At 36.7% G+C, this 11,112-nt stretch overlaps 1 protein-coding gene across 4 annotated transcripts in view; it reads left to right on the top strand.

The window, feature by feature from the left end:
* Nucleotides 1–997: 997 nt before the first annotated feature.
* The window catches only part of CTNNA3 (catenin alpha 3), a 520,316-nt gene continuing 510,201 nt past the window's right edge, over nucleotides 998–11,112 (top strand). The window contains exons 1-3 of one of the 4 annotated variants that reach the window (XM_086616260.1): nucleotides 1,040–1,066; nucleotide 1,146; nucleotides 6,167–6,273. In XM_086616260.1, coding sequence (XP_086472386.1) covers nucleotides 1,040–1,066; nucleotide 1,146; nucleotides 6,167–6,273 — 135 coding nt within the window. Of the gene's footprint in view, nucleotides 1,014–1,039; nucleotides 1,067–1,145; nucleotides 1,147–3,071; nucleotides 3,082–6,166; nucleotides 6,274–11,112 lie in introns of those variants that run through there. The other 3 variants (XM_086616261.1, XM_086616263.1, XM_086616262.1) reach the window with 3 other exon arrangements.

Here is an 11,112-nt window from a genome sequence, read left to right as displayed (position 1 = left end):
TACTGCTCCATTCCAGTGCATGGTCTGGCCCACAAAGCGCAGGAGGTCTTCAAGGGAAAAAAAAATCCATGCTGTTATATTGCAAAGAGAACTAGTATGTTTTAGTATTCTGAATATCTTATTTCATGTATCAGAGGATTAAAGAAAAATGCAGCGACTGTTTTTGTGACTTCTGTAAAACCTGATTCGCACTGATTTGCTGTACTGACTCCAGCAAAAGGACTAACAAATTTTATTCCCAGAGTGGTGTTGGCACTAACTCATGAAGCAGCATAATAAATATTGTAATTAAGAACACATAATAAACCATATTGTATTACATATTCTTAGCACTGTTTTATATCTGGGAAGTCCTCAGGTGTCCTGTCCACATGTATCTTGTTTAAAAATACTAACCAGACTACTTTGTTTTAATATTTTTTTTCTTGTCTTCTCTGTTTTTTAGAAGGTGATAGGCCTGTGCATTTTATGAAATTGACAGGCTAATGTGTTGTGTATCAGTGTAGAGTAACATACAATGGAGAAAAAACCCAAAGAAAACAAATTTGGTGCCAAGTTACTGGGTGAGAGCCTTATGAATCCCTTTGCTGTCCAGCTCAAAAGTCTGAGACTGAGTCATTGCGTCAAGACAGAAGTTGGCATGCAATCAGAATGTGTGGGAAAACAATAGCTGTGCTTAAAATTACGAGAATAAGCACCAGAAGTATCAGTAATGGCATGTTTCAGTCATCTAATTGTTCGAAAGCTTTTTAACTTTAATTTTTTTTTTTTAACATATTTGTGCTCTAGTATATAGCTTTAAGGATGCCCATCCCCCTGCCACCCCTCCAGCAGCCACTGTGTCCCGTCAGTCATCCTGAAATACACTGGAGAGCTTGTCAGGCAGTCCCTTGCAGATGCCTCGGAAGCCAAATAGTGAGCCGTAGCTGTTGCACTGAAGTTCCTAACACAAGGAAATTCCATATAGGCAGTTGCTTTAGTGCTGAATACGGACCATATGTATTCTAGGATAGGTGAGTGATGTGCTATTGGCTTTCTAATGATCTCGCAGGAAATGGATTCTAAAGTTAACATTCTCTAATTCATGCAGATTATCTTTACCTCTGCTTTCTGACACTAGTGAGTTTATCTATGTCTGTATATAGGGTACTTAACAGGTTGTTTAAAAGCTGCAGGTACTATGTTCACCTTGTATTGCAGATGGATACAAACTTTGACTGTTTTTTCCTGTGTCTTTCTTGCTTACTCCAAAAGACTCTGCAGTTTCAGTTTGGACATGTCTGCTGAAAACACAAAATTCTCATTAGAGTTTGTAGCACTTGGCAGGAGTGTGCAGGTGGCTGCTTTTCTGGCTGTTCTGAGACGCAACTGTATCTTGTGACACATGCTTAACATCCTAAGTGTTGTAAGAGCTGCTGGTCTTCAGTGCTGAAATTGCCTACTGTAAAGGTTAATATAACTGAGTGTGAGGTTAAAACAGCCTTTTACCAAAATATCTCGAAGTCAAGATCCCTACTGTAATTAGAGGTCATGTTATACTGAGTGATCATATACTTTAAAAAAAAAAAAAAATAGAAGATGGACTGTGATTCTCATTCTTTCCTGAGGCAAGCACCAAATTTGTAGTCTTAATGAAGATGATCTGGAAGGACAGAATATCACTTTCTAAGTGGGAATATCAGAGAACCCTAGAATGATCTACTGGCTGCTTATTTTTCTTTCAATCACCTATTACCCTTGTCTTGATTAAAAAAAAAAACAAAGACCAAAACAAAAACAAAAAAACAAACTCATTGTGTTTAACTGCTGATTAGCCAATATGGTAAATAGCAGTAAGGAGATCCTGGTAAGTTAAAAATATGTAGTCAAGGAATCAAAGTAATTTGAGATTTTGTAGTTTTCACTGTGTTGGCTTGCAAGCTTGTATTCATGTTTTGGCTGCTTTAAGGAAGTTTCAGGAAGCATTGGAATTTTACTTTTTTTTTAAAAAAAAAAAGTAGAATCAGCAAGTGAACCCTTAAGTATGTTATTTATACCTTAGAATATAGTTGAAATTTTCAGCAACAATCATTTTTGCAATTGACTTTCAGTTCCTTATAAGTTATAGGCCTGACCCAAGGCTAAAAAGCTATTGTTGAGTTCAAAAGCTAGTTGAGCCAGAAATCAGGCAAAGAATAAAAATGCTTATGTTAGACAACATGCTAAGGTTAAAAAAAACAAAACAAAAAACCCCAAACAACCAAAAAAAAAAAACCCAAAACAAAACAGAAAAGAATAAGTCACAGCACATGGATTAACATTTTTCTGATCTGCAAAAATGGAATTGAATTTGTAGCACTTCCAAAGTTTGAGACTACCACTTGCTGAGTGGTAGGATTCTGGAGCACAGTGATCTCTAGTAAGAGGAAGTGACTGTAATTACAACTATGTTTTTGTCTGCCAAATTTTGGAAAAGATCTGATCATTGTAGATGAACTGTAGTAAAGGAAGTAGTACTGAGAGGATAGGGAGCAGCTCTTGCTGCAAGCAGCAAAGCTTTTATTTCCCTTCTGTCAAGGAATTGAGAGGAAGTCACTGTGAAGTTAAAGCATGAGTGTATCTGCAGAAAAAATAACCTGAAAAATCATTTAGTGATTTCTTCAAATCTCAGTAGAAGCATGAAGTGCTATCTCTGTCCAGTTCTTACAGGTCCCTTTGCAACTGATGAATATCTTGACCAGAAAAAAATTCACCGTACAGTCAATACCATCTATTTGCAACTGTTGTGATGAATTTCAAGAAGTACCTGTACACCGGGAGGCTTGTGAAAATGTCAAAGATAAGGCTTGTGAAGGAGCAATATCAATAGATATATATATATTTTTTTAATGTAAATAAAAAGCAGATTCATTGAAGTGTTGGCCAAAGATTTAGAAAATCGGTGAATTACAGAGGGTAAAAAAAAAAAGTCTGTCTTTTCAAGAATGTGAAATGATTTGGTTTGATGCAATCGCTGTGAAGCTGGAGAGGAGTATCTTGTTGAATTAAAAGGCTTTTTGATTCAGGGGTGGACACAGCAGAACCATCTTTTCAGCAGTGTGGGTGCTTCTCAGCTGTACGTTCACTGACTGCGCCGACATGCTCATGGGGGTAGTCACAGACATGCCGCACTATTTGCCGACACTGCCGAGTCAACCGAAGGTGCATGGGCTACAGTTTTATTATGGGAGAGGCAGTTTAAGAAGCTATTAAATAGCATTGCAGTTCAGAATTGAAGCTAACTGAGAAGAGCAGGGGTGTGAATAACAGACATTTGTGTCTTTCAGAGCAAGTTGTTAGTACTGTAGGAAAGCTTACTTTAACAGGTTAAAAAGGATCTGTTAATATTTGCTAACTCGAATTCAAGAGATTGCGCAGAGTTCTGAATGTTGGTGGGAATCTGACTTCCAGGTTACTGATAGCTCCTTTGCTGGTACAGCAAACTTTGGTGGAAATAACTATATAGCTGTAGCTGTAAGAAAGTTCGAATTTTAATCTGCTTTGCAGGCACGGAAGCTTTCTGAATATTCATTGTTCAATAAAATGGTGCAGTTAATAGGTTAATGCCCTTTGAGGTTGCATTTTGTACTAGACCTCTAACTCTTGAGGTTTACAGACTTTACTTGCATCATTATATACTTAGTGTATTTCCAAAGAATTATATGGTTGAGAAATTGGTTTCACTTTTGATTTTAGTCCATATGTAAAGAACCAATGGGTATTAACAGTAAGAATCACTACAGGTAAATAAAAAGTAAAAAAAACCAACCTGCTGTGTGAGTACAGAGTGGGCATGTCTTTGGCCTGAGCTATAAGAATAAGCCCTTGTTGCAGAGTTCAGCTCACCAAGGATATTATCACAATATAAAGAAAACAGGAGTGTTTGTGCTTTCATGATGACCTAAGTCATTGTATGAAGCCCTCTGGGTGGTTGTGAATTTTTCTTCTGGTGATTCCTCTGCTAAACAGCAGATGGAAAGAGCCTACCTTATTTCTTGTTTTGTTGTGTATACAGAGTATTATCAAGAATTGATAGCCTGACTGTAACATACGTACTGGGCTAGATGGACTGTTGATCTGATTCAGTCGGACATTTATTATGTTGAATATGCTTGTAGATATTTTGAGTTTGTTGACTTTAGATGTCATCTGTCTTTTGTGGTTCTCCTTGGTCTGAAATTCTGAAAACATTAGTTAAGCAAAGTTTGGAAACAAAATCTGTTGCTGTCTGGGAGCATGCCCTACCCACCAGCCTCTACAGCTATGCTGTGTTTTCAGCCTGTTTTGTTTGGAGCTCAGTGAGTAAATAAGTATTTTGCATTGAGTAGAACAGAACTGGGAAGATCCTAAGTCATCCATCTCAAAGCACTTTGTAACAGCTGCAATGAGCTTTGTGAATAAGAGGGGTGGTCTGTACACTTGCATAGCTACAACTTCATCAGGTGAGGAAGGATAAATAATTTGAGCTAGCAGAAGGCTGTGGTCCTTTTCCTGACTAGAAGCAACCACTTGTTTCTGAAACAGTGTACGAAGAGGGGGCTCGGTTCCCTTCAAACAGAGCAATGTGTTAAACTGGAGTATTTCAAAACTGTGGAAGTATCCTACCTACTGATTCATGGGACAGAAAGAGAACCACCGACGCTGGTGACTTTAGGAGTCTCAAATTTTATTTCCTTCGGGTTTATTACAAGTATCTATGAGTTAAATGTATAAAATATGGCCAAATTATTTGCATTAATATTTCTAGAGTTCTCTTTCTATTATTAATATCTGTGGAAGGAAAAGTGTAATTCTTCTCAGTCTGATCTCAAGTTTTTGTTCTCTTTATCTTTTGACTTGGAATTAGAACTGAAAAATCAGTTCTTTACGTATGCTGTCACCTGACTGCATGCAGCTGAATCTGTGGGAACTTAGGGCTGCAACTAGTATAGCTTGTGAATAAACTTGGCACTTGCATAACCTTTACTAAGAAAACCCTAAACTACCTTTAACCTTAATTCTTTAATTATCGTTTGTGTTATCTTTGCTTGCAAGTGAAATGTGGGTAACTATGCTGTGGTAAACAGTTCGGATCCATTTCTGCACAACTTGCTATAGAAACCCTAAACCTTCTGCGTTGTGTTAAATCACTGCTAGGTTCACTGGACGGTGACAATATATCTCTTCAGCCTGCACAATTGCAGTACCTTATTACTTTATTATACAGAAGCAATGGTTGTAGTAAGTCCTGCTTAAAAGGACAGATAACCATTATTTGTGTATTCGAAGTCTTTATTTGCTCAAAAGGCTTTGCTGAGCTATGCTTTATGGCAAGTTAAGTTACTGGAAAATTTAAAATGTTTTTTATTTTGAGACAATGATCGGTTGCATTCCTACTAAAGCACAGTTATCATTCTTTGTTGGCACACACACATTTCGCTGTGGCTAAAGGCCTGAACCACAACCTGGTGAACTTGGTGAAAATCCTTAAAATAACATCAGTGGATTTTGGATCAAGCTCCTAATGATTGATTTATTCGCTTTAAAGGCCTTATTTAGCTTTACTTCCATCTTATTGACCTCAGTAATAGGCTTTCTTTACTTAATCTGTCTTGACACTTAGAAAATATTTGTTATTAGAGGGTGTAAAATATCTAAATGTTTCACTTTCTCCTACCATTAATTGCCAGGACTTTTAAGGGCTGCTGTGTATTTTTTTGTTCTTAGAGCGTTTATTATGACCACTGTAATTTGGCACGCAGAATAAGGTACAGGTATTGTGCACATAGCATAAATGTTTTTGTTTTGTGATAAATTCAATAATATATATAATTTTTGCTTTAAAGTTCCTTTTTATTGACTACTAGAGAACTTATATTCCAAGATCTTCTAATCCAATTGCCTTTGTGTATTTTTCAATATATGGTCAATTGAGAAATCTGGAAGAGAAGACAAGGAGTTATATGTACTTCAAACCTATTATTTTACAGTTCATGCAATTTAGAAATGAGGGATCAGAAAAATTCATTTTATCTCTTGAAATCCTAAGCCTGTTATGGAACCAAGTCTGTACACCTACAGGCAATCTCTGGGTTCTGACAGAGGGCAATGAGACTTGCTGTTGTGGCTAATAATTGCTTATTGCATTTTTTTTTTCTTTTGTACCTAGGCGAAATGTCAACAAAAATGCCAAGCATTAAACTGAAAATTGATCCTCGGGATCTGCAGATCCAGACGTTTACAGTGGAGAAATTGTTGGAACCATTGATAATTCAGGTATTATCAAAGAATTGCATTCTGTTGTATTTTGGAAGAGATGCCTTAAGAACAGTGCAATTATTATATATTGTATAAACCTGTTTTAGTACTTTTCCTTCGAACTAAAGAAAACTTGAACTGAGGGATTTGCTAAAATGCTTGCAGGTTCACTGATAAAACTTTCTTTTTAGGAGGAGCAATTTTAACGCATATTCCAGTTCTGTTACAAGTATTCACTGGTTAAATACACAGTGCTTAGTGCGTTAAAAATTCTCTCACTATCTCTATGTTAGAAGATAGATTAGAAATATCTTTTTTAATACAATGGAAAGGACCTACTTGAAGACCTGATCTCATTTTGCAAATAATGTGTATAACAGGCAAGTGTTAAAAGACCTCTGCAGCAATATGTTACTGGGTAAAGAAAAGAAATGACATCTTTTATTTTGAAACTCAAACCATTTTGAAACTCAAGCTATTTTGAATTTTCTCTTCATTGTACTTAGAACAAAGATGTTGGGGTACCTGCATTTCATTAGTCAGTTACACATAGCACAAGGGTGCCGCCTTACCGCTGCCCTTCACCCTTGCCAAGATGATGTAGATCAAACTACTTGTCACAGCTGTATGCTGTTATTGAGTGTTCTGCTGGTGCCTGAGGGTGTGTTTACGTGACAGTCACTGCTCTGGCAGCAGTTTGTATAGGTACAGAAAGGTGTGACTTCATTCAGAATTTTCGTTCACTTGCTACGGTACAAGGAATACTGTGTTGTTTTTCAGGTTGTGAAGATAGTCAGGTATAATGGCTATGAAGTAGTTTCAGTGGCTGGTTGGTGAAGATCTTTCCAAGCTCTTTGAGTAATGTCTTTTACAAGATACTATTTGTTAAATAGGTTGTGTTAACCATCAACAAACAAAACTGATACTGGGAGGATGACCATTGGTAAATAGAGCAGAGACAGATTGAATACTGTACTCTGGCTGTTATTCTGTTTATACACACATAAGAATTGGGGGTGTACAGCTTATTAAAAAAAAGGTAAGGACATGTCTGCTAAGTTTTCTGTTATTTCCATTTTTCCAATTAGCAACTTTTCTGTTTTTAAAAAGAGATAAAATTGTTTTAATTAAGACTGAAACAATGATTTTTGTGCTTGGACACATATTAAAGGAAAAAATATTTTTTTTTCTCATACACCTCATGGGCTTCATTTGATTGCGCTCAGCTACTTAGGTACATGGTAAATTTTGTTATTCCAGGAATGCGCTTCTTTTCACACACAGTGCTCTGATGACATCTTTCCTTCTTTATCCTGGGAGCCGGTCCTTTGCTTGCTGTTTCCGTGGGCTTGCCAAAGGGTGGTGACCAGATACAGGGGAGCAGTCAGGTTATAACTGAAGAGGCAGCACATATAGATGGGAGGGAAGAAGAATACAGAGATGTAAGATGACAACCATAAAATGATGAGTGTTCGTTGTGATGGTTCTTATGTGTATTTGGACTTTCATGTTGGAAGAGTCTGTTGTTTATTCCAAAAGTGCTGTATGTGCTCTAAAAGCTAGGAGGAGCGAAGAGGTGCTGAATCATGTTTTATAACAGTTTTAGGAAAAGTTGCTTTTAGAAATAAGTTAATTCATTGAAAAAAGTTTCTTTTTAACAAATAAAGTTGTATTTTCACCATTTGAAACTTTTGTCTCTCTCTAACTCATCCAGTTTCTTTTATTTGTTTTTCATTATCATCTTTGAAATTTCTTCTCTTATTTTTGGGTTGATTTTCTTTTCCTACCTTACTCATTTGTCCCTTCTGGAAGATTCTTTTCTTCAGAAAGTAAGCTTTTCTTTTTATCATTACTTCATTTCCAGCTGTTACTAACTGAGCTGCCTCTCACTCATTTTGTCTGTCTTTATTTTTTTCTGCCTGGGTGTGATTGACGGTGTATAAAACCTCAGTTAACAGTTCAGTGGTTTGTGGAAAGTCGTCAAGCTGGAGCATCATATGTGAATGGATTATAAAATTAGTTTCAGAGTAGTAGGAATGTATCTGTTGATAGACTGCATTTTAAACCTTGTCTTGTATACCAGTAGGTCAGACTGTGCTCAGGCAGCTGCAACACTGTGGCTATTTTTAGAGGAGATGAAGAAATGTAAATTTTGGCCTCAGTTTTGCAGGATCAAAGAAACCTGACAAAACAAAGAAATAGAGTTCCAGAACAAAACAAAGAAACCATCTGTTTGTTTTTTTTTAAAGCTCTTCTCAAGTATCCTTAAAAAGCTTGAGTCTCCTAAAAATGGAAATGCTTTGGTTCAAAGAGAATAGCATTTTGTCTATCTTTCCCCCTTCTCAAACTTAATGCTTTGTTTGTTTCATAACAGAACTATGAAAAGGCAACTTGCATTATGAGTGGGAAGGAGACAGAAAAAATGTTGAAAATGCAAAAGCAGGGATTAAAATTCATACTCAATGAAGGATGATTGAGATGGTGGAAAGGCAATAAATGAAAACTGATCTATGATTAGGAAGAGAATCAGACCTGTCACAGATAAAAATGAATAGTGTTATGCTCTGGCCTGATTCACTTAGCAGATGCTGCTTTGAACACAGCTTAACTTTATTTTGAGGTTTATGTTCTAATTTATTTATTTAATAGTCTTGTGATGTTCTGGTAGGAAAGAGGCAGTGGAAGTGTTTGAGCTTCTCTGAAGTCTGTCCTAGCTAGTTATGCTAAGCATTAGAGCAGTCGTTAGGTTACTAGCATCAGTATGGGAGAAAATGAAGGCAAAACCAGCCTATGTGGAAGTAACTTTACAAATGACTTTGCTGGATTCTCTCTCTTCCCTGCAGTCTTTAATTGGCAGTGGTAATGACTTTGAAACTGTGAAAACATTGTTTTGTATAAAACCCTCTCTGACTTGGCAACTTCTCCATCCTTAGAATAAAACAATGCCCCTAAATTACAATGTTTAGGGGATTTCAGGGGCAACGTTCTCACTGCATTTCACTCTTGGCATCCCAAACAGTGAACTGACCTGGGTGGCAAGTTCAAACAGTGCTGTGCAGGGCTCTGCAGAGGTAGAAACTCATATGTTGGAAGTGACATGACTGCATTAGTGTGATTCTGTGTCTCACTGGCATGGGAATGTACTACTAACTGCACTCTGTTTTCTATGTATTGTAAAAAAGTTTCCTTAATCGTGTCCAATTGCCCCCTCACCAGAAGAGGTTCCCTCTGTCTATGGCTTTAATTTTATTTTGTTACAGGTGCTTTGATGACATTAGCTTTGAAAGGAAGGCTTTTGGGTAAAGTTCTCTTATCGATGCATCTGGCACATTAAAAATGATAGTTGTCAAAATTGATATCATTCAGCTGACAGCGGCCTTGATGTAATTTTGGTACATGCTCAGACAATCTTTCCTTAATTCTGGGCTTTTATCAGAAATGCATTCTGTCATGGAGCAAATAGTGTGAAGCAATCGGTAGATCATAAAGCATTTTCATTTGCATAGCTGATGCCTGATATTTGTCATGCTCGTGCTAGATTTACTCACAAAAGATAACAATTAATGTAACAGAAAATATCCTCTTGTTTTGTCTCATCCTCAGAGAATGAAGTCTGTTTAGTCTCTTTGCTATACTAGGTAATGATTGCAGTTATGACTAGATATAAATTTGCTTCTGTAGCAAACTATTATAAGACTTTTTTCCTTTTGAATTTGCATTCAAGTAAAAGTTTTGAAAGATATGACATGATGAGATTCATATAACTTCATTAATTCATGCAGGAAACACTTCATAACTGCCTTTGCAGTCATTGCTAGTCTTACAAGCTGTAAATTTGCTACTTATTTGCATATTGTATCTAAAACCATCTCTATATTTTTATGTATACACATACACAGACAATATATGTGTTATGTGTGGATATGTATACATAACCGAATATTTATAAGAGCTTTTCCTTGCCAAACCTCTTGGTTCCATCTCTTTGTTTTATACATACATGTTAGCTAAGGAAACCTCATGACTGTGACAAATAGGTACATTTTACAGAATATGTAGAAAAATCCATGTATGTTAGGGTGCCTTGTGTCACTGATGAAAAATAGGCAAACTGAAAGGCATTTATTCTCACCTGTCATCCACATCAACAAAAATTTGCTCATACAGAAAGCATACATTGTGGGTTTTAGTTCTATGTGTGGTGGGTTTACTTTATGCGCGCTGAAAGCGATTAACCAGTGTTTATTTGTATGGACAATACTTTGGATTTGAGGGGTTCTGCTGTTGTTAGATCACTGAGTTCATGTCTTGTTTTTTCAAATGTCTAGGGATTGCAGTTACACGGAACTAAATTTTAAACAAAGAATGTTTTATGATTGATTGCTTTAAAATATTTGTATATTAATATCAAGGGTGAACCAAATCTTTTGATACTCAAGGTACCAAGACATCATCTTAACTACTGCAAGACTGTCTGTAAGGGCTGGCAAGAACTGGACATAGCATTGGAAGAGCTACTTCACAGTTCCTTAGGAAGTCAGTATTTGGGTAACCATGACAAAAAAATCCCACCCCTTCAGTCTAATAAATAATGGCAATAACATGCAACAGCAACATGATTCAGCTTTGCAACTGTGATGGCACATGGGCTTGAAAATCTCACTTAAAGAAGCCTTGTGCCTCTAGCCCAGCTCTGTTGCTCCTACCAGCGATGCAGAATAACCTTTTGGCAATGATTTCCATTGAATGCTGCGAGATCTGCTGTGTGTGGCAATAGGAAGGTATTAGCAACTGGGAAACACAGTTGGGTATGAGCAGGATTAATGGAAATATGTTTTCTTTTTTCTTATATGGTTT

This window comes from Tauraco erythrolophus, chromosome 9 (genome assembly GCF_009769465.1).
Source record: "Tauraco erythrolophus isolate bTauEry1 chromosome 9, bTauEry1.pri, whole genome shotgun sequence".
Lineage (NCBI taxonomy): Eukaryota > Metazoa > Chordata > Aves > Musophagiformes > Musophagidae > Tauraco > Tauraco erythrolophus.
The sequence above is the reverse complement of the archived record's forward strand: the minus strand, read 5'-3'. Positions and strand labels throughout refer to the sequence as shown.